General features: G+C 43.5%; 2 protein-coding genes and 1 long non-coding RNA gene across 11 annotated transcripts in view; 2 read left to right on the top strand and 1 right to left on the bottom strand.

Annotated features, from left to right (window-relative positions):
* The window catches only part of KLHL2 (kelch like family member 2), a 97,498-nt gene extending 89,018 nt beyond the window's left edge, over positions 1 to 8,480 (top strand). Inside the window, exons 11-15 of the mRNA XM_072773835.1 lie at positions 429 to 530; positions 2,035 to 2,163; positions 2,782 to 2,922; positions 6,031 to 6,174; positions 7,351 to 8,480. Of these exons, the coding sequence (XP_072629936.1) occupies positions 429 to 530; positions 2,035 to 2,163; positions 2,782 to 2,922; positions 6,031 to 6,174; positions 7,351 to 7,379 (545 nt within the window). The 3' untranslated portion in view covers positions 7,380 to 8,480. The remainder of the gene's footprint in view (positions 1 to 428; positions 531 to 2,034; positions 2,164 to 2,781; positions 2,923 to 6,030; positions 6,175 to 7,350) is intronic.
* LOC140603191 (uncharacterized) overlaps positions 1 to 12,029 on the bottom strand; it is a 45,495-nt gene extending 33,466 nt beyond the window's left edge. For 6 of the 7 annotated variants that reach the window (XR_012006252.1, XR_012006247.1, XR_012006249.1 and 3 more), the window contains exons 1-3: positions 10,528 to 12,029; positions 9,388 to 9,545; positions 380 to 650 (exon numbers count right to left, since the gene is read on the bottom strand). This is a non-coding gene — a long non-coding RNA (uncharacterized lncRNA). Of the gene's footprint in view, positions 1 to 379; positions 651 to 6,886; positions 8,802 to 9,387; positions 9,546 to 10,527 lie in introns of those variants that run through there. The other variant, XR_012006251.1, reaches the window with a different exon arrangement.
* A 949-nt stretch (positions 12,030 to 12,978) lies between these two features.
* On the top strand, positions 12,979 to 26,433 carry MSMO1 (methylsterol monooxygenase 1). 3 transcript variants are annotated; one of them, XM_072773836.1, is made up of 6 exons: positions 12,979 to 13,086; positions 17,780 to 18,065; positions 21,487 to 21,635; positions 22,867 to 22,993; positions 23,717 to 23,871; positions 25,417 to 26,433. In XM_072773836.1, exons 2-6 carry the CDS (start codon positions 17,811 to 17,813, stop codon positions 25,610 to 25,612), a joined length of 882 nt encoding a protein of 293 aa, XP_072629937.1. In that variant the 5' UTR covers positions 12,979 to 13,086; positions 17,780 to 17,810; the 3' UTR covers positions 25,613 to 26,433. The 3 variants fall into 3 exon arrangements, with proteins under 3 accessions (XP_072629937.1, XP_072629939.1, XP_072629938.1); XM_072773838.1 differs by having other exon boundaries at positions 13,033 to 13,086; positions 21,593 to 21,635; XM_072773837.1 differs by lacking the exon at positions 12,979 to 13,086 and adding an exon at positions 13,872 to 15,717.
* Positions 26,434 to 27,867: the final 1,434 nt, after the last annotated feature.

Consider the following 27,867-nt stretch of genomic DNA (forward strand, 5'->3'; position numbering starts at 1 on the left):
CTCCCTCTCCCTGTGTCTCTGCCTCTTTCTCTCTCTCTCTCAAATAAATAAATAAAATCTTTAAAAAAATTCAGGAGACATTTGAGTGTTTTAACAGGTATTGTAAGGATAAGTTTAAAAACTCCATCAAAACTTCTGTTGACTAGTGTTGAGAATACAAGTATGTAACTTTGCTTCTTTATGCGTCACGTCACTGTCACTCCTCTTACCGCTTTTAAAAAGCAAGTGCCAGCTGGGTGGGAGCCCTGCCGCAAAGAGGCTAATCCTGTTTGTCATGTAATTGATATATTTACATTCCATCATTTTCCTCTTTTACTTTAGCCCCATTTAACAGACCTGAAGTGTTTCTCCCTGATACTACACAGAAAAGAACACTTACCTCACATTCTTTGGGAGGAGGAAATGAAGAGCACTGTGCTTTATTACAGGTTTATCATCCGTGGAAGCATATAATATAAAGTCTAATGAGTGGTTTCACGTGGCTCCAATGAACACGAGGAGGAGCAGCGTGGGTGTCGGCGTTGTCGGAGGTGGGTGCTGACACTTGTTTCAGGTGAACATTTCCAGGCACGTGTAGCCTCTTGATTGGTAGGAGTGATCCTTCCAATCCTCTGAATATCAGTTTCCCAAATGGGCAAGGAAATGATCATCTAAAAAAGGAAAGGAATAGTCATTGTAGATTTTATTTATTTCTTAAAAATTAGCTGGTCTGTATAAACTAATGTATGTGAAGCCCTCGTTTCCCCCCCGCTCCCGTCCTCCTCCTCTCCCTCTGTCCTCTTCTTCACCCCTTTCTTTTCTCTCTCTCTCTCTGTCTTCATGACCCATATAAAACTGTTAACTGATCTTAATACCATTGTTTAGGGAACAAATCAAATGACACGTGCAGAATTTTACTTCTGGAGAAGCTGTTTCACATTTCAGAGGATGGGTTACCATCCATGGGTTACTTATTTATAGACTGCTTTGTCCACCAACGGAGCTTAAGAAAGGCATTAACAATTGTTTTTTAAAGGTGTGGGTTGTTTTTTTTTTTAATTTCTTTGGCAGATTTGTGGGTTCTCACTCCCTCCCCACTATGGGTATAATTCTTTGACTAACTTTTCTTTTTAAACAGCTTTACGGCGATATAATTTACATGCCGTGCAATTCACCCATTTAAAGTGTACAATTCAGTGTGCACCCATCACCACAATTCATTTTATTTTATTTTATTTTTTTTTAATTTTTAATTTATTTATGATAGTCACAGAGAGAGAGAGAGAGAGAGAGAGAGAGAGAGAGAGAGGCAGAGACACAGGCAGAGGGAGAAGCAGGCTCCATGCACCGGGAGCCCGACATGGGACTCGATCCCGGGTCTCCAGGATCGCGCCCTGGGCCAAAGGCAGGCGCCAAACCGCTGCGCCACCCAGGGATCCCCACAATTCATTTTAGAACAAGAAGCAGCCCTACTCTCCTTGGCTGTCCCCTCCATCCTCCCCAGACCTCAGTAGCCACTACTCTACTTTCTGTCTCTATATAAATTTCCCATTTTTGGACATTTCATATTAATGAAATCATACGGTATGTGATCTTTTGTGACTAACTTCTCTAATTTAAAATAATGTTTTCAGGGTTCACCTGTGTTAGAGCATTCACTGCTACCTCATTTCTTTTTATCGCCAAATAATATTTCCACGATATACTGGTACTACTAGGTCTTGATTTAACTATCTTTCCCCGACTTCCTAAGATTACCAACATACTCAATTCTGTTTCCCACGATGTTGTTCACTTACCAAATAGTGTTATCCAAGGACGCAATGAGTGTACTTCCTATTTTATCATTCAGATTTATTGATGAAAATGTTAAATTAATTTCATACACACCCTGCAGACCTTCATAATATGGTCTGATAGCTCCTCTGATCACCGTTAGGCAAGATCTTCATAGTTTATAAAAATCAGTAACAAAAGGGAAACTGCTGCTGTGGATGAAAATATGATGTAAAAAGATGGCTTCTTATGAACTTGCCTTTGTGATTCCATGTTTAGGTTTGCTCTATGCTGTAGGGGGGTATGATGGAGCTTCACGTCAATGTCTTAGCACAGTGGAATGCTATAATGCTACAACAAACGAGTGGACCTATATAGCAGAAATGAGCACCAGACGGAGTGGAGCCGGTATGTGGGAAACTCATTTAAGCAATTGAAGCACGAAAATGATGGAAAAGAATTAAACAAGTGAAATGACTCATTGGCTTCTCTTCATATTACCAGAAAACATATTATATATACACTGATTTTAATGAGACTGTTAAGTGTTTTTTGAATTATGCAGGTAGTGGTGGATATATTTAAATATCACTTTGTAAAATGCCTAAGTGCAATATAAAAGGCCACTTGTATCACTTAATTATTTATATTGTTTGGCATTCCTTTTAATTTTTGTGCTTAGTCCTTATTGAACTTAATAATTGAGTCTCTTCGTGTCCATTCCTTACCAGTTTTGTGCTTTCATACTGGTTTGCTTTTACCATGAAAGTTGTTTTCAAAAGGATTATGTTAAAGGACTTTCCCTTTCTGGGTTTCAACCTCATAGTATTTTTATTTTATTGGACATACCTTTTTCAGAATAATAGTTCTTATTGAGAATCTCATTTGCCAATTCTATTCATTTCCATTTCTTAGATTGTAAGCCTTAATATTGACTTCCTTTTACAAGTCATTCAAATAAACCCTAGTGTGTCATAAATTCCTTGTCGCTTTTACTATAGTTTGTTTTTTTTCTGTGTTTTATAGGTGTTGGTGTGTTAAACAATTTATTGTATGCTGTTGGGGGTCATGATGGTCCTTTAGTACGAAAAAGCGTTGAAGTGTATGATCCCACCACCAACACATGGAGACAGGTTGCAGATATGAACATGTGCAGAAGAAATGCAGGTATCTGTCTATCTTACGATTATGAAATTTATACTGATTTGTATTCTGAGTTTTACTGGTATTGCTGTATATGTTCATTCTTTTTTTACTGATTTGGACTTTCTAATAGATTAGCTCTTTAAAGGCTGAAATTTATGTAGTAATCCTATATAGTGAACGCCTGGCATAATGGCTACTTTTTGTGATAATACAGAGACTAAATTAGAGGAAGAGCCCTCTATATTTGATGTTTAACTTCATTCATTCTTACCACAAATATTTGTGAGTGCATATCATGTACCTGTAGGGTCCAATTCTCAGGAAATTTAGTCTAGTTGAGTAAATATTTATGCCAGGTTAAAAGCTAGTTGTTTATCTGAATCTGAAGCTTGAAGCTTACCCTAATTTAATATAGTTCATGATTTCTAAAATTGGAGAAGCTAAAATAGCAACATCAACAAGTAATTTTTTAAAAAGACTTCTTTATTTTAGAGAGAGAACACGAGCAGTGGGAGGGGCAGAGAGAGAGAGAGAGAGAGAGAGAAACCCTCAAGGAGACTCTCCGCTGAGTGCAGAGCCCGACATGGGGCTCAATTCTAGGACCCTGAGATCATGACCTGCGCCAAAACCAGGAGTTAGATGCTTATTCGGCTGAGTCACCCAGGTGCTGTTGAAAGCAATTTTAAGAAAGCTGAGGTTTTCAAGATTAGGGAACTAACTGCTTAAAAAGAAGATCCATGGAAGAGAAATAAAAACAAAGTACATTCAGGATAGCTAAATAGTCTTTTCAGGAAATGCTAGTCATCTTTAAAATGCCACTATCTTGGGCACATGGGTGGCTCAGTCAGTTAAGTAAGTGTCTGCCTTCAGCTCAGGTTATGATCCCAGGGTCCTGGGATTGAGCTCTGCATGGGGCTCCCTGCTCAGTGCGGGGTCTGCTTCTCCCTCTCCCTCTGGCCCTCAATCTCCAGTCCCCCTACCCCTGCTCATGCTCTCTCTCACTCACTGCCTCTCTTTCTCAAATAAATAAAATCCATAAAATAAAATAAAAAATAAAAAATAAAATAAAATGCCATTATTCCCATAGTCCAAAATAAGTTCCTCATGATTCTCAAACTCACTGTATACTACTGTATGATGTTGTACGATGCACTCTCCATCCCTCTCAAAATGCTCTTCGTAATTTCTCTTTATTTTAAAAAATATTTCTAATTAAGTTAATGTGATTATGAAGGGAGACTAAGTATGTAGGACTGCAAGGACCTTTCCCCTCATCCAATCAATTGTATTTGGTGAGGTAAAAAAAAAAAATCTCTTGGCTATAGATAGTCTCATGATAAAACCCACAAATCTGGGCCATAAATAGAATAAGTGCTTGACCCCCGTATATATTAGGTTAGATAAGCCACAGTAATATGTTCATGTGCCTTGCTGGGTTATGAAATTTATTTGCATTTTGAGCTTTCATTATTTTCCTAAAGATTGGAATAGTCTGAATTTTTTCCTCTACCTATGTTTTATTGTTTTCAAATCAAAATGAGCTCTTTTCTTCTAGCTAAAAGAATAAGGTGGTAATTTGTAGAACTGTCATCTTGCTATTGCTTTTTAAGCAGTTGAACTACATTAAAATGGTATGTTTGCTTCTTGTCAAGAGACTAGAATAGTAACACAGTTGAGTTTGAGTATAGAGAAGATCCATTGCATTAGCACAGAAGATACTATTGCTAGTGCACTTTTAAATGTTGGATTGAGATTTGGACTCATTACTTTGTTATGTTAAAAATCTACAAGCATCTATTAGTTATGTTAGCAAGACCATTTACAAAACTACTGAGACCCGTATGTGGGCAGTATCCTTCTAGATGTTTTGATGCTCTCTGGTACCAGTTAGCTCTGAACCTTGTTTAAATCATTAAAAAAATATATAGATATGCTTTTAAAGTACACATTAAAATAAAGAGCTTTTACAAGGTGTTTATTGTTTGACTCAAATTTCTTTGTAAAAATTTATGTTTAAAAAATAGTTGCATAAGTCTGCAAAAAATATGTGTGAGATTCTTGTTCATTGCAACATCATTGATAAGAAAAAAAATGAAAATGACTTAATATCAGCAAAAGGCAAATTATGGTATTATAGATGGAATTACTAGCAGCCATTAATCATTACGTAGATCTGTATTTATTAACTTCAGGAAATGTCCAAGGTATATTGTTTGGGAGTGGGTGAGTAATAAAGTAGTATATGTAGTACGAGCAACCTTAAGGCTAAAAAAGAAGTATCTGAGTATTTATGCATAGATAAGAGTCAGCAAGAGTAGAGATGAGAATTTTGATAGTCATTTTTCTAAGTAGTATAGAATTAGAAGTGATCTTTTTTTATAAATACTTTCCTAGATGTTTTGAATTTTTGCAAAAAAAGTGAGTTATTCTAGTAATAATGAATAAATAATGCTTTTCTCTCCTTTTACAAGAGATAAAATACCTAACCGTTCAGTATCCTTTCAGAATTGTTTTTTACCTTTTACCAATATATATTTTTTCTTTAGGATTCCATAAGAAGCTACTTTGGGATAGTCAAACCTTTTGACCTTTAATTTTTTTTTCTTTTTGACAAAATAAAAATTAAAATAGTTTCTGACCTATAAAGTAAGGTTATTCTGAAGGTTAATTGAAACAATGCCCATATAAAACTCCTGCATAAATGGAACGAGCGGGAGCTCAGAAGTGGTATTAGACTCTCAAACATAAAGGGAATTGTTTTCATGTTCACCGTCTTCTCTTCTTGCCTCTTTTCAAGGAAGTAAGTGTCTCTGGATCACCTCACCATGTACATATAGGGATATTTATATTTACCCCAATTTTTTATTTTTATTTTTATTTTTTTTTTAATTTTTATTTATGATAGTCACACAGAGAGAGAGAGAGAGAGAGAGAGAGAGAGAGAGGCAGAGACATAGGCAGAAGGAGAAGCAGGCTCCATGCACCGGGAGCCCGACGTGGGATTCGATCCCGGGTCTCCAGGATCGCGCCCTGGGCCAAAGGCAGGCGCCAAACCGCTGCGCCACCCAGGGATCCCTACCCCAATTTTTTAAATAATTGTTTTCTCTCTGCCTTATTTTTTTTTTAAAGGAGTTTGTGCAGTTAATGGTCTGTTATATGTAGTTGGCGGAGATGATGGTTCCTGTAACTTGGCATCAGTGGAATATTATAATCCAACGACTGATAAATGGACGGTTGTGTCATCTTGTATGAGCACAGGGAGAAGTTACGCAGGTAAATGTCTAACTTTCTTACAATCTTCTAGTAGATGATGAAAAAAAGTACCATGATTTTTATATTAAGAATGTTCTAAGAAGAATTTTTGCAAAGTATGTTTCTTATTCTCAAAATAATACTGGACGTGTATATTCTAAAATAAAGCACTGGTATTGTTTTACTATTCTACAGTCATTTGATTAAAAAATTCCAAACCTTCCCAGTGCAGAATCATATTATAAAATTTAATGTGGCTAAAATCTGTATATAGTCGAGTGGAGTTTACTGTGTGGCAAGGCTTTCATTACTCAGATGTCCAAGAAATATGACTACTTCAGGATCTGCCCTCGCAGGTGCCATATGATAGTACATAGTGAGACTGTGGAGTAATTGTTTTACTTAAGCATAGCACTGGGTGGATTATAAAATACCATTTTTGGTCCATTCAAGAGAAATAAAATACCATTTTTGGTCCATTCAAGAGAAATAAAAGGTAATAGGCTTTAATAAATGTAATGATGAGTCTTTAAGATTGTATGTTGCGTATTATTCCAATGATTATTCTGTTGCTTTAAATTCTAATGTTCATTCTAATATTGGCCCAGGAGTGGAGAGAAAAGAGTTTAAGATTAATTAACCATCACTGTTGTTTATGTATCATGCAAAACAACACCTAGTGGAAGAACTATAAATAGTAGGCTCCCAGAATAACATGGCTCAAAATCAGGTGAAATTTTTTTGATGGCTTTATTGAGATAGAACTGACATAGAATGAATAATGCATATTTAAAGCGTATGATTTTATTACTTTTGACATTTGTATATACCCGTGAACCCATCATCACAATCAAGATAATGAAAATACCCATCCCCCACAAAAGGTTCGTGTCCCTTTGAATATTAGGTGGATTTTGATATTTCCTGATTAAAATCACAGCTCCTTAATTATAACTATAACGAGCAAAAGACGAGTTCTGGATTTAAGGAGTCTGATGCAGTTCTGGTCCATAATGAGCAGAGGTTTCTGTGTCATTTAGGTTAAAATGACAGTAGTATTCAAATTGAAGAAAGAGATCTTGAAACACCATGATTCATTCAGTCCCTGTTGTTCCAATAATAGAGAACGTACTCTTTTCTCAGAGGTACAGGATGTTGCCTGTGACTTCTATTGTATTTCTTCGTTTCTTTGCTCAGGGGTCACAGTTATTGATAAACCATTATGAGCCGGAAGGACATTTTTGGCATATTTATACATGAGAAGCAGGCTTCACCACGTATTTCTGAAGCGACTCAGAGTCTAGCACTTCTCCACTTGTGGCTGCTCTTTAAGTCTCAGCAGAAGATCAGATCGGCTGCCTTAATAGGCCTCAGATACTGAAGATTATTTTTGGTAGAAGCACTGCGTAGGCTTTTTCTGCAATGAGCAGCAGCTGACTGAATTTTAATAAGAAACCGGGACTGCGGTACTTACTCTGTAGTCTTTAGACAACAGCTGCTTTCTTAAAGACTAGTTCTTACCAACCTTGAGTGACTATGGATTACTTTGTGAAGGAAGATAAAGTAATGTGTGTTCTTGTAAAATTAAATTTTATCTTTATTCCTTCTCCTGAAAAATCTGTATGCACAGGAACTGAAAATCTTTGAACAGGTATTAAAATCTATGTAAGTATACAAACTAGCTGAGGGATAAAACTGTTTGCTTTTATAAAATATCTTTGATTACATGAGTATAACAAATTGTGTGCATATAAATGTGTGTCTATATGCTTTCCTTTAAATATGTTTGAAAAGATGTTTGAAACTTGATTATACTATTTATAATTGGCACAGTACTTTGAATTATGCCAGTACTACATTGTAAAACAGAGTTGTATTTTTTGATATTTAACAATGCTTAACACTTTAAAATGCCACTTCTGAGGAATGAACACGGTGTAACACACTTGAATATGTGTGATGCCAAACTTTTTTAAATAAAATATAAATTATGCTTATTTATTATTTTCTTTAGTTTAATCTTGGTCATGTTTTGGTGTGTATCTTTAATTTTTTTCTTAACGTAACACTTTGGCATGAACATTACTGCAGGTTTTTGATGAATATAATGAATGTATGGAATTCAACTGAATTTGCATGGTCTTAAGAATTTTTTCTGTGTGTATAAATTTAGCTGCTATTAACAGAAGAGAGAACTTTCTGTGCGTAGCCATGTGTGTTGATCAAATACAGTTTTTCTGAGATCTTCAATTAATCTCACTTTAAAATGACCAAAACATGTCTTTCTTGAATATCTTTGAATAAAAGTTTGTATATTATTTGTTTCACATTGTCCATGATTTTTATCTATTTAGTTTCGTATTAAGAAAGTTGCCTGTTTTGTTTTCCTGTTCCTTTTTAAGATTTGTGTTTTCTAACTTCACAAATCAATTTTTTTTAAGATTTTATTTATTTATTCATGAGAGACACACAGAGAGAGGCAGAGACACAACAGGCAGAGGGAGAAGCAGGCTCCCTGCAGGGAGCCCGATGTGGGACTCGATCCCAGGACCCCAGGATCACACCCTGAGCCGAACGAAGGCAGACACTCAACTGCTGAGCCACCCGGGTGCCCCACAAATCAGTATTTTTAACTCGTTGCCAGGAACCTATAAGGCAAGTCTGTTATCAGTAACTGAAGTCATTGAAAATTGTGATCCAAGAAAACGTTATCTCAACCATCAGGGAAAAGTCTCCCAAGTATTGGTGAAATTTAAAGTTTTTATATTCCTCTGTTCCTAATATGAGCACAAGATGACAATAAAACAAATAGCAAAGGACCAAAAAGTAAGTCAAAGAAAAAATACCTATTCCAGAGCAACTGAGAAAAAATTTGTGGTTTTGATACTAAATCAAAGGAATTGAGGGAATGGGAGTGAGGGAGTGGGATGGACAGCTGAGGTGCCGGAGCCCTGAGAGAGTACAGAGGGGAGGGATGGGGGGAGAAGGAGAAGGACAAAGAGTGAAGGATATGCTGACTGTGCCTCAGAAGAAGAATTTAAGAGGTTGGCGTGAACAGAAGGTTATCCAGAACAGTCCATAATCAAGATTTATACCTGTGATAAAATTTCCATTTAGTTTAATATAGACTACTGAAATTTAAACATAAAACCATATTTACTACTTACCTGAACTTTTAATTTAAATGGAAATATAAGGCATTTAATCAGAAAAAGAAAAGAAACCTCTGCTTACCTTCTGAAGAAATGAATTTCTGCATTAATGTGGCTCCAGGCACATCCATCGTCAACACACCTGGTGAAGATCTAGTGGGATCGTGGTTGTGGCACCAAGGAAAACGTGTGCCGTTATCATTCCTGCTCACTTCCAAGCACTGATGCTCCATGAAACCTCTGTGAATAAAAAAATAACCTCTAAACCTTTAAAAAATAAATTTTTAAGCCTTTCTTGAAATGCAATCTATTAAGGTGACAAAGTCTTAGATACTTAGCATGTCAAGGACGTCTTTGTCTTTACTTCTTCGAAGCTTTAATAGCTGTACTGTAAGGGAGTTTACCAGGGGTTGTCAGTAGGTAGATTGTGAACTATGTCTTTTGTGGCTTTTTTTTTTTTTTAAGATTTTATTTATTCATGAGAGACAGAGAGAGAGAGAGGAGGAGGAGGGAGAAGCAGGCCCCATGCTGGGAGCCTGACGTGGGACTCGATCCCGGGGCTCGAGGATCACGCCCTGGGCCAAAGGCAGGTGCTAACCGCTGAGCCACCCAGGGATTCCCCTTTCGTGGCTTTGGGTCTCCCTGCTTCCCCGTGACCCTGTCTTTCCAGTTTGGAACATCTGCCTTTTAAAAAAGGCATGGGGGGATCCCTGGGTGACTCAGTGGTTTGGCGCCTGCCTTTGGCCCGGGGCGCGATCCTGGAGACCTGGGATCGAATCCCACGTCGGGCTCCCGGTGCATGGAGCCTGCTTCTCCCTCTGCCTGTGTCTCTGCCTCTCTCTCTCTCTCTCTGTGTGTGTGACTATCATAAATAAATAAAAATTAAAAAAAAATAAAAAAGGCATGGGAAGGCATTCCTGGCACGTTCTATTGTACGAGAAAGAGAGACTGGGAGTTGAGACGCAGGGGGTCTTAGAGACCCTCCCAGGGACACAGCACCGGGTGTGAGCAGGGTTCGAGGCCGGGTCTGCGTCCTGCCTTGTGAAGTGACCGCTGCCTGCCTTGCTTGGACCTGGGCCGGGTCGGCCCAAAGCGCTGCTGCTGCGGTGAAGGGGGACGATGCGTGTGCGGCCGGGGGACTTTGGCTCCTCTTCCTCTTCCCGTGGACTCTGCCACATGGCTGCTGGGTTTTATTATGATCCCTTATCCCTTGAGGACCTACGTGGTCATCTTCCCGGCTGCTGAGGACTTGCGGGACTCCACGGGATCCGCGGGTGGCGCGCCGCACGCCGTGATGGGCTAAACAAGCCGCCTCTGGTTGCAGTTTGCTCTGGAGCCAGTTGCCTCCTACGCCCTTGTATGGCTGCCAATGCCTCATGTTGGAGATGAGGTGACTTGGGGCAGGGGGATCACACCTCGAATGGAGACTCGGGTCCCCACCCTGGCTTTGTGACTAAAGGAAAACCAGCAGTGTGTGTCCTGGAAAATCCAAGGGCGCAAGAGCTAGAGGCTCTGGATTTGCATCCCCCTCGATTAGCTGCCAGCTGGGACTTTAAACGTGTCGCGTGACCTCCGACCCTTATTTTGTCGGCTCTAAAGTGGTGACACTAGCGTCTGTGTCACAAGGTTATTCTGGGATATGAGAGAAATGAGGTCTGTGAATATGCCTGGAACGCAGAAGGCCTTCGATAAGTTACCTCCGTTACTGTTCCCTGAACCTCGCCGCGGGAAAGGGCGCCCAGCTGTCCTGCCTGTGTTTCCTTTCAGCCCTACATGTCCAGGATTTAAATAGTCATTCGACCCCCCCTCCCCAATACACCTGCTCTCACCCAGGAAACAGGCCCACTGTGGTAGGGCTCGAGGTCTGGACCGCTCAGCGACCTGGACCGAGCCCTTCCCGCACTGCAGACACTATGCAGGTGGCCTTCCGTGCGCCCTAGGACTTGGGATCCCAGCAAACAGGTGCTTGACAAGACAGAGGTGGCAACGCACAGCTAACTGAGGCCTGGTGAGTGTGACTCCGTGGTGCATGTCCGGCACAGGACGGGGGACAGCACAGCGGGTTGGGGCAGCCGGAAAAGTGGGCTGCAGTCCCACCCACCGCCTGGGCCAGGGAGAGGGGGACCCTGGGGCGGGCTGGCCAAGTGGTCCGGAAGGAGGCCGCGGGGCAGGCCTTTGCAGCTCTGCTCCCGGTCGCCCCAGAGGGTGTCCAGGCCCGAGGATGGGCCCAGTGGGAGCACCGTGGCCCTCGGCGCCCCAACCACAGGGCACGGCCCGTTGCTTGTCATTGGATGTGACCTGTCCCGGTACTTTACGGAGAGGCTGTTGTTGGACGTGGGACCTTAGACGGGAGCAGAGGCCGTGGAGCCTGATGACACCTCTCAGGGGGACATGCTCAAGCAGAGGGAGCCCGAGCAGACGGTGATGGGTGGCGCAGGAGGTGGCGAGAGCTTCAGGGACAAGGCCAGGCTGAGCGGAGCCCTGACAGGAACAACACCTCCGCTACCCGAAACTACTGACTAGGAAGTGCCCTCGGCCACCCGGGAGCGCAGCGCCCTTCTGCTCTGACCTTAAATTCCTACATTCACCGCCTGGACACGAGGCTACTGCTGTTCCCCCGCAGACAAGTGTAGGAGGTGGACAAGGACTCAGTGAGGGCAGGGCCATGGGCAGATTCCGTGTGTCACATCCTCGGGGTCACCCGCACTCCGGACCTTCTGGTGCTCCCCGTCCCCCCCCCATCCCAGCCCCTGGGGAGTGTCCCGGTGCTCCCCGTCCCCCCCCATCCCAGCCCCTGGGGCAGTGTCCTGGTGCTCGCAGTCCCCCCCACCCCCCCATCCCAGCCCCTGGGGCAGTGTCCTGGTGCTCGCAGTCCCCCCCCACCCCCCCATCCCAGGCCCTGGGGCAGTGTCCCGGTGCTCCCCGTCCCCCCCATCCCAGCCCCTGGGGAGTGTCCCGGTGCTCCCCGTCCCCCCCATCCCAGCCCCTGGGGCAGTGTCCTGGTGCTCGCAGTCCCCCCCATCCCCCCATCCCAGCCCCTGGGCAGTGTCCCGGTGCTCCCCGTCCCCCCCCCCCCCGGGATCCCAGCCCCTGGGTGTGTTCTGCGCCCCTGCAGCCCGGGTAGGTCACGGCCTACCCGCCGTCGGGGCGCTGCCATCACCTCCCAAGCCCTCCCGAGCTCCAGGCCGCGGTCTGCACGGCGGGGTGAGAACGCCCGAGGACAGGGGATACACCGCGCGCATCCTCGGCGCGCATCCCGGTGCTGCAGGTGCATCGGGGTCCGGGGCAGCCGGGAACGACGTCGGGGTCGCGGCGAGGCCCTGGAGCCCCGGAGCCCCGGAGGTGCGCAAAGTGCATCCCCACGACGTCTCCCAGGTGGCGTCGCGGCTGCTGCCCAGGAGCGCGGGGTCCCGGCCGGGGGGCTCCAGGGGCCGCGCCGGCCCGGCCGGAAGTTTCGGCGGCGCGCGGTTGCCCGGGCAACGCCCCGCCCCGCCCCGCCCCGCCCCGCCCCCGGGCCCGGCCCCGGCTGCGCGCCGCGGTCTCACTATCCTCACTCCATCCGCCCAGCCAATGGCTGCGGCCGCCGGGGCTGCGCTCACGCGGGTCACGCCAGGCCGGCGAGCGCGGGGACCAATCGCAGCGCCGGGGGGGCGGGGCGGGAGCCCTGGGCAGCCAATGGCGGCCGCAGACGCCGGCCTCGCGCTCCTGGCCCCGCCCCCGGCGCGCAGAGGCACCTGGCGGCGGCCGAAGCCCGCGGCTCGCGTTCCCGCCGCTCGGCCAGGTGAGGCCCGGGACGGAGGCTGCGGGCCGGGGCGCCCGAGCTCGCCGGGCGGGGGGCGGCGCTGGGGCGCGCGGCTCGGCCTGCGGGAGCGTCGGGGCCTCGGGGCCGGCGGCGGGCGGGCGGAGGGCGTCTGGGGCGAGGCTCCTGCGGGGTGAATAGGAGTTGGGTCGGGCGGCGCGGCGGCCGGGGAGGGCCGGGCGGTGGCCTGGGACGTGCGCTCCGGCTGCGGGCAGTGGGGGTCGGGGGGGGCGGAGGCGGCCCCGCGCATCCCCGCGCATCCCCGCGCATCCCGAGGCCGGGTCCGGGTCCCGGGCGGCGCCCCCTGGGGACGTGCTGCAGGACGCGGCCTGCCTGCCCTGCCTAGTGCCTCCTGGGGTCGCCCCGGTCCCGGGGGCAAGCTGAGCCGCTGGGCAGGCCCGGCGGAGGAGGGGCCCCGTGCACCCCGGGCTCCGCGGGATGGAGCAGGCGCCGGGCCTCGCGCGAGCCTGGGAGAAGGGAAGGGAGGGGTCCCTCCGCCCCGCGAGGCCTGCTAGTTGCTCCGGTTCGTGCGGCGGAGGTGGCCGCCTCCCCTTCCCTCCCCTCCCCTCCCCGTGTGCGGCGGGCGGGCGGGTGCAGGCGTGAAGGCTGAGGGGGGCGGCAGGGACAGGGCCGACCCGGAACGTCGCCCTGCCAGGGCCTCAGCAGGTGATGGTGCAGTTGGGCAGGTTAGAGGTCAGAGAAGGTAGAGTCGGAGGGCTGCGGGGCAGGTGCAGGGCTCTGCGGGCGCGGAGGAGCCTGGCCGGCGAGCTGGCGGGTGGAGCCCCGGCCCATCAGAGCCTGAGCCTGGGAGGGGATGGGGGGGCAGCCCACCTTCAAACAGGAAGCGGGCCGGTCACTGGCTCCTCCGGGACAGAAGAAAGGCAGGTCCTGGGGATCCGGCCTCCATGCCAGGCCGTCCTTTCTCGAAAGCTGTAGCACGGACCTGCTCATCAGCCGGTGCTGTCTTCGTTCTCCTCTCCTGCTGGAGTCTTTGCATCTGATGGGCCCTCCACTCCCAACACTCCCTGTTCCTCCCCCCGCCCTCCATTGTAGGCCTTTCATCAGATCCCCCTTACGCTCCAGGTCTCAGCTTAGATGGCATCTTTCTTTTTATGTGTGCCTGTGTTTAAAGATTTTATTTATTTGTTCGTGAGAGGCAGAGACACAGGCAGGGGGAGAGGCAAGCTCCCTGCAGAAAGCCGGATGGGGGACTCGATCCCGGGACCCCAGGGTCACGCCCTGAGCTGAAGGCAGATGCTCAACGGCCGAGCCACCCAGGCATCCAGAGATGGCATCTTTCTTCAAGGACTTCCCTGGCCCTCTGTTCGGGCACTCTCGATTTCCAACCTGTTACTGTTCTTATCACCCAACTTTGTGATAGTCTAGTTCTTGCTGTGTGTTCCTCAGCAGAGTTTGTTTTGCAGTCAGGGGTGAGGGCGGCAGCTGGCACAGGAGCTGCACATAGTGAGTACCTGTGAGTCCCGAGAACCAAGGGAGGAGAGTATTTTAGGCTTCAGACGGGTCAGATCAACCCTAAAGAGTGTTGGATTTGGCAGCTAGGAGATCCTCGGTGGTCGTGTTAGTAAGAACAAACTCACTGCAGTGACAAAAAGAGGAAGCAGGTTGTAACAGCTGGAGAGTAAATGGGAAATGTGAAAATGAAGACCGCCTGAATAAATATCTTTAGGGAGCCTTGGGAAAGCTGTAGGAATTACTCCTTTCTTACTGTAATATTTATTGTGTTACTTTATTATTTCTGGATTATAGTAGAGCATAAGGGGTGAGTACACAGGCTCCTCCATTTAGTGTTTTTGTAAGTGGGGTTAGGAAAGTTGTTTATTCTTTCTAAACCTCAGTTTTTCATTTGTAAAATAGAGATAATAAAATTACCTACCTCATGAAGGTGCGGTAAGGATTAAAGTGGTTAATGTAGAGTGAGCATGCGGCAGGTAAAATTGTAAGATGTTTGAAGTGTACATTGTGGTGGTTTAATATATGTATACCTGATGAAACGATCCCCACCGTCTATTACTTCCTATTGTTTTCCTGTACATTTTGCAGATGATAAAACAGGCTCCGAGAGGTTGTATAACTTGCTGCAGGTCACACAGCTAGTAAGGGGTTGGTTCAGCAGTGAGCTCATGAAAAATGAGGATTAGAATGACTTTTACCTTGCAAGTTAGGAGATTGTGAGGGTGAGAGCAAGACAAAGGGAGGCTCTTTGTTGATTTCTTCCTAGAGAGAGGAGTTGGTTCAAAGAAAAAGAAGAGGGACAGGGGCTTGGGGAAGAAGGGACACAGGTTAGGAAAAGTTTTCACTAGAAATGAAGACTTGAGGATGTTTTTAAACTTGAGGGGATGGACTTCAGTAGAGGGAAAGACGAAAGATGAGAAAGGGTAAGTGATGGGCAAGTTCTCAGGTAAGGTAAGAACAGGAGACTAGTCCGGGTCCGGGAGCGTGAGTGGGAAATGCTGACGTTGGGACGGCACCTCCTGTAATGTGGCCTCCCTAGTAGAAGTCCGTTGAGGACGCGTAGGACCTAAAATATAAGGATGTGAACTGAAGTCCGAGACCCAAGGAAGGCAGCTTCCTGCTATCCTCTGTGAGGAACGGGTAAGAGGTCGGTATGGGAAGTGGGCCATCTTAAGCGCTGAGCCTTAAAATTTTGTTTTCAAAGTAGTCCATCATAATTTGTAAATTAGGAACAACAGTGAACATTTTTAGGAAAGTGACATTGTTTATAAACTTTTCTGATCTGGTGACCTGTCGTGCTTATTTATTATGTAGGTAAAGCATACTCATGACAAAATTATAATTGTAGGAAGGTATAAAATGCAAAGTACAGATTTTCTCCTCTCTTCCGTGACCGCCCCCCCCCCCCACACACACTGGATGCGCACATATGCAATGCACGCATCTTCTTCCCCTTGATCTCTTTTCCCTAAAGGTCATCACTCTAAAGTGTTCCTTACATACATGTCCTGTGTGTGTGTGTGTCTGTCTGTCTGTCCATAGGCATGAAAGTGCACAAATGTATAACCTTTTCACAAAAATACAAGAGGGGCACCTTGTTATGTGTATTATTGTGTAGCTTGCTCTTTGGTTTAACATCTTGCCTTGGACGTCTTTCTGTCCCAGAGCATATACAGTTTCCTGTTCTTTTTTTTTTTTTTTTTTTTTTAAGATTTTATTTATTTATTTATGAGAGACCCAGAGAGAGAGAGAGGCAGAGACACAGGCAGAGGGAAAAGCAGGCTCCATGCAGGGAGCCCGATGTGGGACTCGATCCAGGGTCTCCAGGATCATGCCCTGGGCCAAAGGCAGACCCTCAACCGCCGAGCCACCCAGGCGTCCCAGTTTCCTGTTCTTTTAAGTGGCTGTGTAATCGTCTATGGAAGGACTTAGGGTTTATTTAACTCCTTTCTTGTTGGTGGACTTCTGTCTGTTGTTTTCTCCTTGTTTTTGCTGCTATGCAAAATATGCTTAGCATATGCTAAGCAATGTTTCCTTCAGTCTCAGGGTGCCTGAGTGAGAAAATTGCTGGGTCAAAGGGTATATTTATTTTGAATTGTGGCACATATTGTGAATTTTTCTTCAAAGGCCTGCTAATCCCTCCATCAACAGTGTATAATGATGCCTGTTTCTCCAAATTGTTGCCCTTAGCAATTCTAGGTCCCAAACACTGAAACTTTTAAAGATTTTTGTTTCAGGGTATATTTCTTTATTTGAGTCAAACTGAGCTGCTTATTTGTCTAGTGAACATTTGTATTATATTTCTTTTTCCATGAACCCCTTGGGAATGGTCTTTGTCATTTTTCTGTTGGATTTTTAGTCTTTTCCCAAAGCATACTTTGCAGCCTTTTGTCTTACGTGTTGGAAATATTTTTTCCAGTTTGTCATTTGATCTCTGACTTTATTTATAATTGTCTATTCCCCAATCAGAAGTATTTTTTTGTGTGTGTAGTCTTATTTGGCAAACTTTTATAGGGTTTTTTTTTTTTTTTGGTTTTTGTTTGGTTTTGAGTGACACTGGAACTCCTCTATTGCTAATTTAAATTACAAGTTTTCCCATGTAGCCCACATCGAGAAGTCTCTTTAAAGATAGTCTGAAATTAAAAAAAAAAAAAAAAGATAGTCTGAAATTCTTTGTTAGCTGTTTAGATCCCTCTCTTGAAAGTTAACATGTGGCTTTTATTTTTTAGAGATATTTATTTATATATATAGAGAGAGAGAGAGCGCGGGTGTGAGAGAGAGCACGCACACTCAGGAGCCCACATGCCCTTGAAATGAGGGGAAGTAGTGGAGGGGAGAGTGCAGGAGAGGGACGGGGAGAGAATCTCAAACAGACTTTGCCCTGCGGGAAGAGGGCAGAGGCCAGGTTGGATCTCCTGACTTGAGCCAAAACCAAGAGGTTGGTGTTTAACTCACTGACCCACGCAGGTGCCCCAGCATGTGGCTTTTCAATCAGTGCCTACACATAACCATGGTGATGACATCACCTCCCGTAGACTTTTTTTTTAAATCGCATGTTTAGGACCCGAGAATTGGTACTTTAGTATTAGTTTTAAAAATTATCAGAAGATGAATTTTAAAAATTATTTTCTTCAAATTTTATTGTTTGGCTGGCTGGCTTGCTTGCTTATTTATTTATTTATTTATTTATTTGCTTTTACAGAATTCTAAGGCTTTCTGCAGAGATTTGAAAAATGGCAACAAATGAAAGTATCAGCATCTTTAGTTCAGCATCCTTGGCTGTGGAGTATGTAGATTCACTTTTACCTGAGAACCCTCTACAAGAACCATTTAAAAATGCTTGGAACTATATGTTGAATAATTATACAAAGTTCCAGATTGCAACATGGGGATCCTTGATAGTTCACGAAGTTCTTTATTTCTTGTTCTGTTTACCTGGATTTTTGTTTCAATTTATACCTTTCATGAAAAAGTACAAAATTCAAAAGGTGAGTGTGATGGACTTGGAGTGGAATATTACCATTCATCTTGAATATTTTAAAAGTAAATATAACTTCGTTTTGAGAGAACCTACATTAAGGCTGTTCAGTAGAAATACAAAGAAGGATCGTTTTCTTATAAAATACATAAAAAGATATAAAGAAATAGGGAAATTAATTTTAATATTATGTTTTATTTAACACAATAAATCAAAACTATTATCATTTCAACAAGTAATCAGAATTTAGAAGTACCTAATGAAATACTTCATGTTCATATTCTCACAATGTCTCTGAAATCGGGTGTAACTCTAAGCAGCCAGTGGGGGGGTGGGGAAGAAATCGAGTGTGTATTTTACATTAATTTTAGCCCGTCTCAATTTAGACTAGCCATATTTAAAGTGTTCAGTAGCCACATATTTCTAGTTCCTGCCACATTGGACAGTACAGCCCTAGATCATTATTGATAATATTTCAAGAATAATTTAACTTCGCTTTCAGTAGAGATGCAACATTTATCTAATATGGGTTTATAAGTTTCAGTCTTTAAACCAGCTGGAAAGAGAAGTTAGAGATTTGTAGGTAATTGGCAACTCATTCCAACCCCTGATGTCTCAGCCACTTAAGTGTATGTTTAATATTGTAAGATCTTGATCAGGGCTATTGAAAGTCATGCTTTTTTACTTAAATATATACTGGGGGTCCTGCAGGATTCATGTTATCCCAAATAAGGAAGCCCTGATGCTCTGAGGTTCTAGGTATTTGCTTCGGTGCACTAAATTCCCCAAGATTGCCTCTGTGCGTGACAACGTGTTGAGATAGACACTGCCTCTTCTCATCTTAGGCACGGGACAAGTGGTGAGCTCTGCCCGTGTGTAGACTGGGGCTTGATGGGGTGCCTAGACCAGAATCTGGACTAGCTTACTGGAGACGATTTATCAGCGCTTGGCAAACTCTAAGGTGCTATAGTAGTGTCTAATAGTTGCTGTTTACTCTTCTAAAAAGTCACGCCAAACTCAGACTCAGAGGCGCATGGTCTTGGTAGAAAGTGGACACTTTGAGGGCATTCATCAGGCGGTTGGCCTCGTGCATGTCCTCTCCCGTCCGTCTGTTGGCCCGTTGCCTCTCCCAGTGAATCTCACATTGGGTGCTGACTCACGTGCTCTCATGGATTCTCTCTGGGGATAGTGCAGGGGTCAGGCCACTCGACTCTAAGCCAAAGGGGAGAGGAAATAAAAAGGGACGTGTCCAAAGAGGAGTATCCTGTCGCCCTAAATTAAGGACAGAAGTTCCAAAATGCTTTGTGTAACGGGGCCTGCTTTTAAAGGCAGAGTTCAGTTTGGATGTCTGAGTTCTCACGTGTGTTGGGGCAATTCTGGCTCCAGTGTGTCACCCCTGCATTTGCTTATAGAGCTGATTCGTGGTGTGTCTGGCCAGGCCAGAGTGTCTTTGGCCTCCCGGCCTCTGCCATTCCCTCACCGGTCAGAGCCAGGAAGACCTTTTTAAGTCAGGGTTTTTATGCATGACTTTCAGCTTTGGCAAAAGACAGTACACGTAGTTGTCTAGTTGGTTGCAGGTAGTTGTCTATCAACAGAAATAGAAAGCCTGGGTAGTGTGGTTTCACATTGCCTTGTCTTCTTTGAGTTTCACAACCCTTAAAATCCCTGCTTTGAGCTTTTTTGATACGAACATGAATTGTGATGGTAAATCAGTATGAGTGTTTCATTGTTCACTGTCTTCTAAACTAATTTGTGTAGACTTTAAACAGTAAAATATGTGGTTTTGTAGTTAGAATTGATTAATTTCTGTGTTAATTTCTACAGCTAAATGGGTATCAGAATCAAGCTATGATATTAGGTCTGCTAAGCACAGTTTCTAGGCAGAAATTGCCCAAGCTAGACTATTTTATCCTCAGTCACAGACTGCAGGTTTGAGTAGTGAGGTCCGATAATCTCAGAGAAGAGATAGCCAATGACAAATTATCTTGCCTAATCCCCTCTTTTACTGTTGAGGAGACTGAGTTGTGAGCATCACAGAGCTAGAAAACTAGTTAGTGAAGGCCCTGTGATTGGAGGCTTACTTATGCTCTAGATTGGTTATCAGTTGAATGCTTTTTCCTTTTTTTTGGGGGGGGGGGGGGAACAACAAAAGAGAAAAGTTTAAAGTCCTAGACTTAAGTTAGTCTAGGAGACCTAGATTTGAGTTAGTCCTGGTTCTAATAACTACCTATTTGTGATCTGGACAAGGTAGTCGACCTCTGTGGGCTTCTGCTGATGAGCAGTAGTTTCCATACTTGGAATACTGTGGTCTAGTTAAGAGTTTCACCAGTAGTTGTCTGAATGTTTAAGTAAGGACATTTAAAACAAAGCAATAACTATTATTTATTATCACCATCTGTTTGTAAAACCAAAAGTACTTTTTCTTATCAAATTGCAGCCTTTTAAAGATTTTGTTTGAGAGCGAGCAAGCATGCATGCACACGTGAGAAGGGAAGAGCAGAGGGAGAGGGAGAAGCAGACTGAGCAGGGAGCCTAGTGGGGATCGCCATGTGGGGCTGGATCCCAGGACCGCGGGATCATGACCTGAGCTGAAGGTGGACACTTAACCAACTCAACCACCTAGGCGCCCCTAACTGCAGCCCTTTATTTTATTATTATTTTTTTTGCAGCCCTTTAAATTGAATAGATTGAGTTGTTTTTATATGGCTTGCTATGCAAGTTGATACCCCGATGAGGGGTTTTTGCACGTTTACTACGTTGATCTTACTTTTCTTGTTCTGACTTTCATCTCTGAATGTCGTTATCGGTGGGCAGTAGCTCTTCATTTTTGGGGAAACACTGGACACATTTCTGAAGTTCTTGCAGCTCAGAGAGTTTGTAATTCTGCTATCATATGTGAACCAAAATATGCTTGCTTCTGGGAATGAGCACTGCAGAGCGGCTGGCAGCACCGATTTCCCTGTGTGACCAAGCCTTCCGGTGCTACGTGGACGGCTGCTGCGGCAGTTGCGGCAGTCGGGAGAACTCCCCTGTCATCGTGCTGTGCCACTTTTCCTCTCTGAAATTCCTGGGTGACAGAAGAGAATCATCCGTGGGCAGCACGGACTGGACAGTTACTCCTTAGTGTTTCTTTGGTTTGTTTGCGACCATTACACCTGGGTTTGTGCTTTATCAGTTTCTTCTCCTATTCAAACTAGTGATCATAGTTGTCAAGAGTCTAGAAGGGGAGGAGGCTGTGTTTCGTGGGCCTCAGTTACTGCAACATAGTAACCATAATACGGAATTCACATCATAAGATTAAATAACATAAAATTAAGGTCACTTAGAAACATTACAGAAATAGTCAGGAATTTACCTTAAGATTCAAGTCAAACACTTGATAGCAGAGGCTAATAATAAATATTGTGATTTTTTTTTTTTTTTCTCCATAGGATAAACCAGAAACCTGGGAAAACCAATGGAAATGTTTTAAAGTACTTCTCTTTAATCACTTTTGTATCCAGCTTCCTTTGATCTGTGGAACTTATTATTTTACAGAGTATTTTAATATACCTTATGATTGGGAAAGAATGCCAAGATGGTATGTAGATAAATATTTGATTTTGATACCCAGTCTTGGTTTATGATCTAGTTGAAATATCTGTCATGTTTATCTTCCTTCTTCATTTGTTTATTCTAAACTTTAAAAGTAAATAAAATGTAGGAAAGTCAACTAGAGCAGAAACTTAAAAAATGTTCCCATTTTTCTTTCTACACATATATATATATATATATATGTATATATATATTTTTTAAGATTTATTTATTTATTCTTGAGAGACACTGAGAGAGAGGCAGAGACACAGGCAGAGGGAGAAGCAGGCTCCATGCAGTGACCCCAGGATCACACCCTGGGCTAAATGAAGGCAGATGCTCAGCCACTGAGCCACCCGGGCTGCCCATTCTTTCTATGTTTTAATGTAATATTTTATTAGAAGTGATTTCTTACATCAGAAGTTTCAGTAGCATCCTTTATACGGTTTTATACAGATAAGCACACTTCTATCAAAACTGTATTACGTTATAAGTCTAAATGAGTAAAAAGAAGAGTAATGATGAGGTTTATAAGAATTGTGTCCGTATAGACACAAGTGTAGATTACCTGAGCACTAGTAGTTGTGTTCAAATAATATTTGTATTCAGCTGTCTGCTCCTGACATAACCCAAATATAGCTAGACCAACATATAGGTTTATGCTTATTCTTTGTAATATATGTAATATAAAAGTTTTTGTGTATGTGTTCATTTGTATATAAAATATATCTTGCCCATTGCACCTCTCTCCCTCTCTCTTGTGGAAAAAAGTGATGATTTTACTATTGATAATCTCTGCTCAAGTCTTTCGTCAAATTACTCTTTTCCTAGAAGTTTTGGATTTTGTTTCTTAAATTCGATTTTAAACATGTGAAATTTTTTTCAGTTTTGTTTTTTCTAAGTTGGCTCCACTCCCAACGTGGGGCTCAAACTCATGACCCTTAGGTAAAGAGTTGCATATCCACCTACTGAGCTATCCAGGTGCCCCATACATGTGAGTTTTTAAAAAACAAATTAGGATTGGAATAGTGGTCAATCTCTAACCCTTCTTGAGGTGGTATTATATAGCCACCTTGTACATAGCAATTTTGAGTTTAGTGATCAGTGTATCCAGTTAGGTCAAGCTGGTTAGTGGGTATTTGGTTTCACGTAATTCCTCAAGCAGTGATCCCAAGTAAAAGTTCAGATTGTTTAAGTAAACATTACTTTATACTCATTACAGTATTGTCATCTTAAAGGTATATGCTTTTGGCGAGATGCTTTGGCTGTGCGGTGATTGAGGACACCTGGCACTATTTCCTGCATAGGCTCTTGCATCACAAAAGAATATATAAATATATTCATAAAGTTCATCATGAGTTTCAGGTATGTTAGAATTATTTTTAATACTTTTTTTTATTAGAGGCTAAATGCTTTTTAAAAATCTTCTGAGATTGTAAAAAAAAATGGTCAGTGATGTTTGTATGTCTTTCTTTCTGGCATAAACATGTTAACATAACACACACACACACATGTACACATATAACATATAGCCAGTTCTATAAATCTTGAAGAAAAGTGCTATATGAAATAGTTCTGTCTCTCATCTTTGGGGCCAGACCATTATCCTGCTGGTACGTGGCAGATTTATAAAACTATATGCATAAATAAGTTAGAATATATGTATTTATTATGGTTCTACAAACAAAATTAATAGGAGATACACACACAGAGATTATTTTAAGGAACTGGCTTATGTGCGTGTGGGGCTTGGCAAGTCTGAAATGCATAGGGCAGACCACAGGCTGGACATTCGAGCAGGGTTTCTATATATACTGCACTGGAGAGAATTCTTTCTTCCTCATGAAACCTCGGTTTGGCTTTTAAGGCCTTCAGCTGGTTGGATAAAGCCCACTTGCATTATGGAGGGTCATCTTGACTCAAAGTCCACTGATTTAAATATTGGTCACATTTACAAAATACCTTCACAGCAGTGTCCAGACTGATGTCTGACCAACCAAACAGTTGGGCATCTAGCAAAATAGCCTAGCCAAGCTGACGCGTAAAGTTAACAGTCATAATATATTAAGGAATTTGTATCTATTTTAGGCTCCATTTGGAATGGAAGCTGAATATGCACATCCTTTGGAAACTCTGATTCTTGGAACTGGATTTTTCATTGGAATCATGCTTTTATGTGATCATGTCATTCTCCTTTGGGCATGGGTGACCATCCGTTTGATAGAAACTATTGATGTCCATAGGTGAGTTATGGTCTCTATCAGGTATATCAAAATATAAAATATCTTTGTTTCCATGGTCATAAGATGATCTTTATTTCTAAGCAGACTAATAGGACAGATTAATTTTGTTAATATCATAATCTTTGTAAGAGAGCAAAAGAGTTTTCATTGTTGTGATCAGCATTTTTCCAGGGACTCATGAGGCTGAGCATCTGTGTGTGCTCATTGACCAACATATTTTTGTCTTCTTTGAATGACTCTCTCATATCCTTTGCCCATTTTTCTGTTAGGTTATATGTCTCATAACCTTTTGGTTCATGTTGGCTTTGTTTATTACATTTGTTTAAACATTTTCTCCCCATCTGTCATTGGCATTTTAACTCTCGTTGGTCCTTTGTAGTACTCGAGTTTTTCATTTCCATGTGGCAAAATCTGTCAGGCAAAAAAAAAAAAAAAAAACTGTCAGGCATTCTCTTTCTGGGTTTTGGGTTTCATGTCTCACTTAGGCCTTCCTGAAACATTGTTCAAATGGAAATATTTTTGTGGTTTTTCTTAAAAATGTAGTCAAATACCATAATTCAGGACCAATACTTTTTTTTTTTTTTTTTTAATGAACCCAAACCTAACTCTTACTTGAGAATAATACTGAAACACAGCCCTCACTGAGTATTCCTGGTTCCTTCCCAACAGAGATGAAAACACTGCTTGTAACATGTGCATATTTCACGTGCTTCCTTCTTGTTGATGGGAAGCTATTTTGTGGTAAATTATTTCTTTTTGCTGCCTTTTAAAATGCCTAATACCCTAATTTCTCACTGTTTCACGATTATTATATATTCATTGCATTTCGATTTGGGACTTCATTGCTTTACCTGTGAAAGCAGAATATCAAATTCTAAGAATTATTTTTAAACCACAAAGGTAGCAAAATTAACACCTGCAGTCCTAGGCAGGGGATATTCTTCTGCAGGTAAGTTGTAAAAGCTGTCTACTTCCCTCATGTCCTTCCTCTGGTCCCTTCAGCTCCTGAGGAAAGAAGAGGGCGGGTGATTCAGAGCTGTAGAGTTACGGCTGTCAGCTTCTAGATTTGATATTGGAAATAAGGGAAGATCCTCTAAAAAGAGTTGCTACATAGTGATTCGCAGATTCAACCTTCTTGGTGCTTGATACTCGTTTCATTCAACCTTTCCCAAAGGACACCATGGGCATACTGTTACGGCCATTACGAACTGTGGTGAGAAAGCTCCTCTAAAACGAAAAGAAAAATAATTCTTGAAATTCCGTGTCTAAAGATTGATTACTGTAAACGCCCTCTGTTTCATCCCCAGTTGTATAATAATTAAGTTCTATAGATTTTTCAAGGTTTTTAATCTCTTAAAATGGTTTCTAGAATATGTACCATTCTTGTGTGAGTTTTTTGGCTTATGTAAACACGTCAGAAATAAAGGGACTTAGGTAAAGTGGAATGTTACTTGAATTCGTTAACAGGCATGTTGCTACCAATGGAATCGTCAGTTGTTTGAAGTCTATTCATTTCCTTAACAATCTTCCTCATTTTCATTTCAGTGGCTATGACATTCCCCTGAACCCTTTGAATCTGATCCCTTTCTATGCTGGTTCTCGGCATCATGATTTCCACCACATGAACTTCATCGGAAACTATGCTTCCACATTTACATGGTGGGATAGAATTTTTGGAACAGACTCTCAATTTACTGCCTATAATGAAAAGATGAAGAAGATTGAGAAAAAGATGCAATAAATATCTCCTCTCCACCATCCTGAAAGCACACACCTCCCTGAATTGAAGCGAATAGCTAACCTTGCTTCTGCGGAGCAGAAATAAACCTGTGTCTTGGCTGCTAAGTGATACAAAGAACATTAACAACCTTTAATTATCTTCCTAGCGGGAACTTTTTCTACTTTACATAAAAGTTCTGTATGTGTAGAAATAAGTAAATCTATAACGAAGTATGATTTTCGTGAGGAGGTTGTAAAGGCCGTGTTGCTAACCTTACAGAAAGGTTCTAAGTAATGGAAGAAGTATCAGTCTGTCTTTCCCCCGTAACACCAGAGGCCTGAAGCTAAGATGGGTCTTTAAAATCTTGTAAATATAGTGCCCATTTCAGTATCTCTTAGCAGGGTGTTGGCCTCATATTGAACTTTAAACATTTTCTAGAATTTGCCTAAACATCCAAGTATCATGGGTCAAACCGTATGGATCGACAGTGAGAGTGAGGTGGCCAAATCCGGAATTGCCTGCCCCAAGAACTTCTTCTCTGGTCCTGAGCTGACTGGTTTGGGGTGATTCTTCTTTGAGAAGCCCTTTCGGATGGCAACGTGCTACTGGTATCTATAAATTAAGGCGTTTCTGAATTGTCATAAATGGGATATTTTAGTCTAAAGGTTTTCGGGTTACTTGAATTTTTTTAAAGAAAATTGAGCTTTATTTCTGCTATTTACCCTTTCATTTTTGTATATCAAGTTTTCATTATACTTAAAACTGTATCTTGAAACATTGTGAACTGACTTGCTGTATTTGCACTTTGAACAATTGAAATAAATGTGATTTTTTTTGTCTGATTATCTGGTTTCTGATTTTGAACATCAGTAGTATAAAAGGAATAATTCTGCTTTTTTAAAAAAGTGCCTCATTTGCCTAACTTTTTTGGCAGTTTCAACATGTATTTATCAGGCAGTGATTGTGGGGAATTCCGCTGAGAGCTCTTTTTTGTGGTTAGATGTGTGCTTGCTGTACAGATGGGAGAATACAGGAAGCTGGACTTGAGGACTGGTTGGCTCCAGGGTATCTGGATTCCAGCTCAAAGAGTTGATAATCCCAACCTAGGGTTCCGTAGTACCAGACTGTAATTTATAGTATGGAGCCATTTTCTCGTTTCTTCTTCTTTTGAAAACACACAGTGAAGAGATGCAAATAAGGACCCAGAAAGTTAAACTGAGATTATTCTCTTTTGTTTTCTAAGATTTTATTTATTCATGAGAGAGAGGCAGAAGCCCAGGCAGAGGGAGAAGCAGGCTGCCTGCAGGGAGCCCGACGTGGGTCTGGATCCCCGGACCCCGGGTCACTCCCTGAGCCCGAGCCGAAGGCAGGCGCCCAGGCACGGAGTCCCCAGGGGCCCCTAAACACTATCCTGCTAGACCATGTTTTGTACCTTGACCTGATCCTATGACCCTTGCCCCCTCCTGTGGGTGCGGGTGCATCTGTGCGCTCCTCCGTGTCAGGGGCCCGGGGCTGTGCTGTTCCACCGCGAGGTCATCAGAACTTGTCGGCCTCCTCCCGTGCTTGGGCCGCAGACGCCGGAGTCCTGCAGAGGCGACTCCGCACCGGGCGGAGGGTGACCCCTACCGTTGGACATGGTGCTAAACCGCTTTGCTCGCCCAATTCATTCTTTTTTTTTTTTTTTTTTTAAGATTTTATTTATTCCCGAGACACGGAATGGCAGAGACGACGCAGGCCGAGGGAGAAGCAGGACCCTGCAGGGAGCCCGAGGCGGCTCGACCCCGGACCCCACACGTCCCCGCCTAATCCATTCTGTCCACACTGGTTAGTTGACTGTGTCTCCTGCATTGTGCCGCGCGCTTGTGCTTTTTTTTTTCTTCTTAACATCACGTATTTCAGAGCCTGAGGGCGCAGGGCAGGAACGGAGAGCAGCAGGCGGCCTGGGGGACGGGGCCTGAGCCGGAGCAGGGGAGGGCGCCTAACCCACCGCGCCCCCGCCCCCGCCCCCGCCCCCGCCGGCCCCTCGGCCACCAGCTTTAGAGAAAAAAAAGGAAAATCCAGGGCTCCCGGGGGGCTCAGCGGTTGAGCGGCGCCTTCAGCCCAGGCCGTGACCCGGGGTCCCGGGATCGAGTCCCGCGTCGGGCCCCCTGCATGGAGCCTGCTCCTCCCTCTGCCTGGGTCTCTCTCTCTCTCTCTCTCTCTCTCTGTGTCTCAGGAATAAATAAATAAAATCTTATAAAACAAAAAACAACCCAGCAGACGCCAGGATGCGCGGG

Source organism: Canis lupus, chromosome 13 (genome assembly GCF_048164855.1).
Source record: "Canis lupus baileyi chromosome 13, mCanLup2.hap1, whole genome shotgun sequence".
NCBI classification, from domain to species: Eukaryota; Metazoa; Chordata; class Mammalia; order Carnivora; family Canidae; genus Canis; species Canis lupus.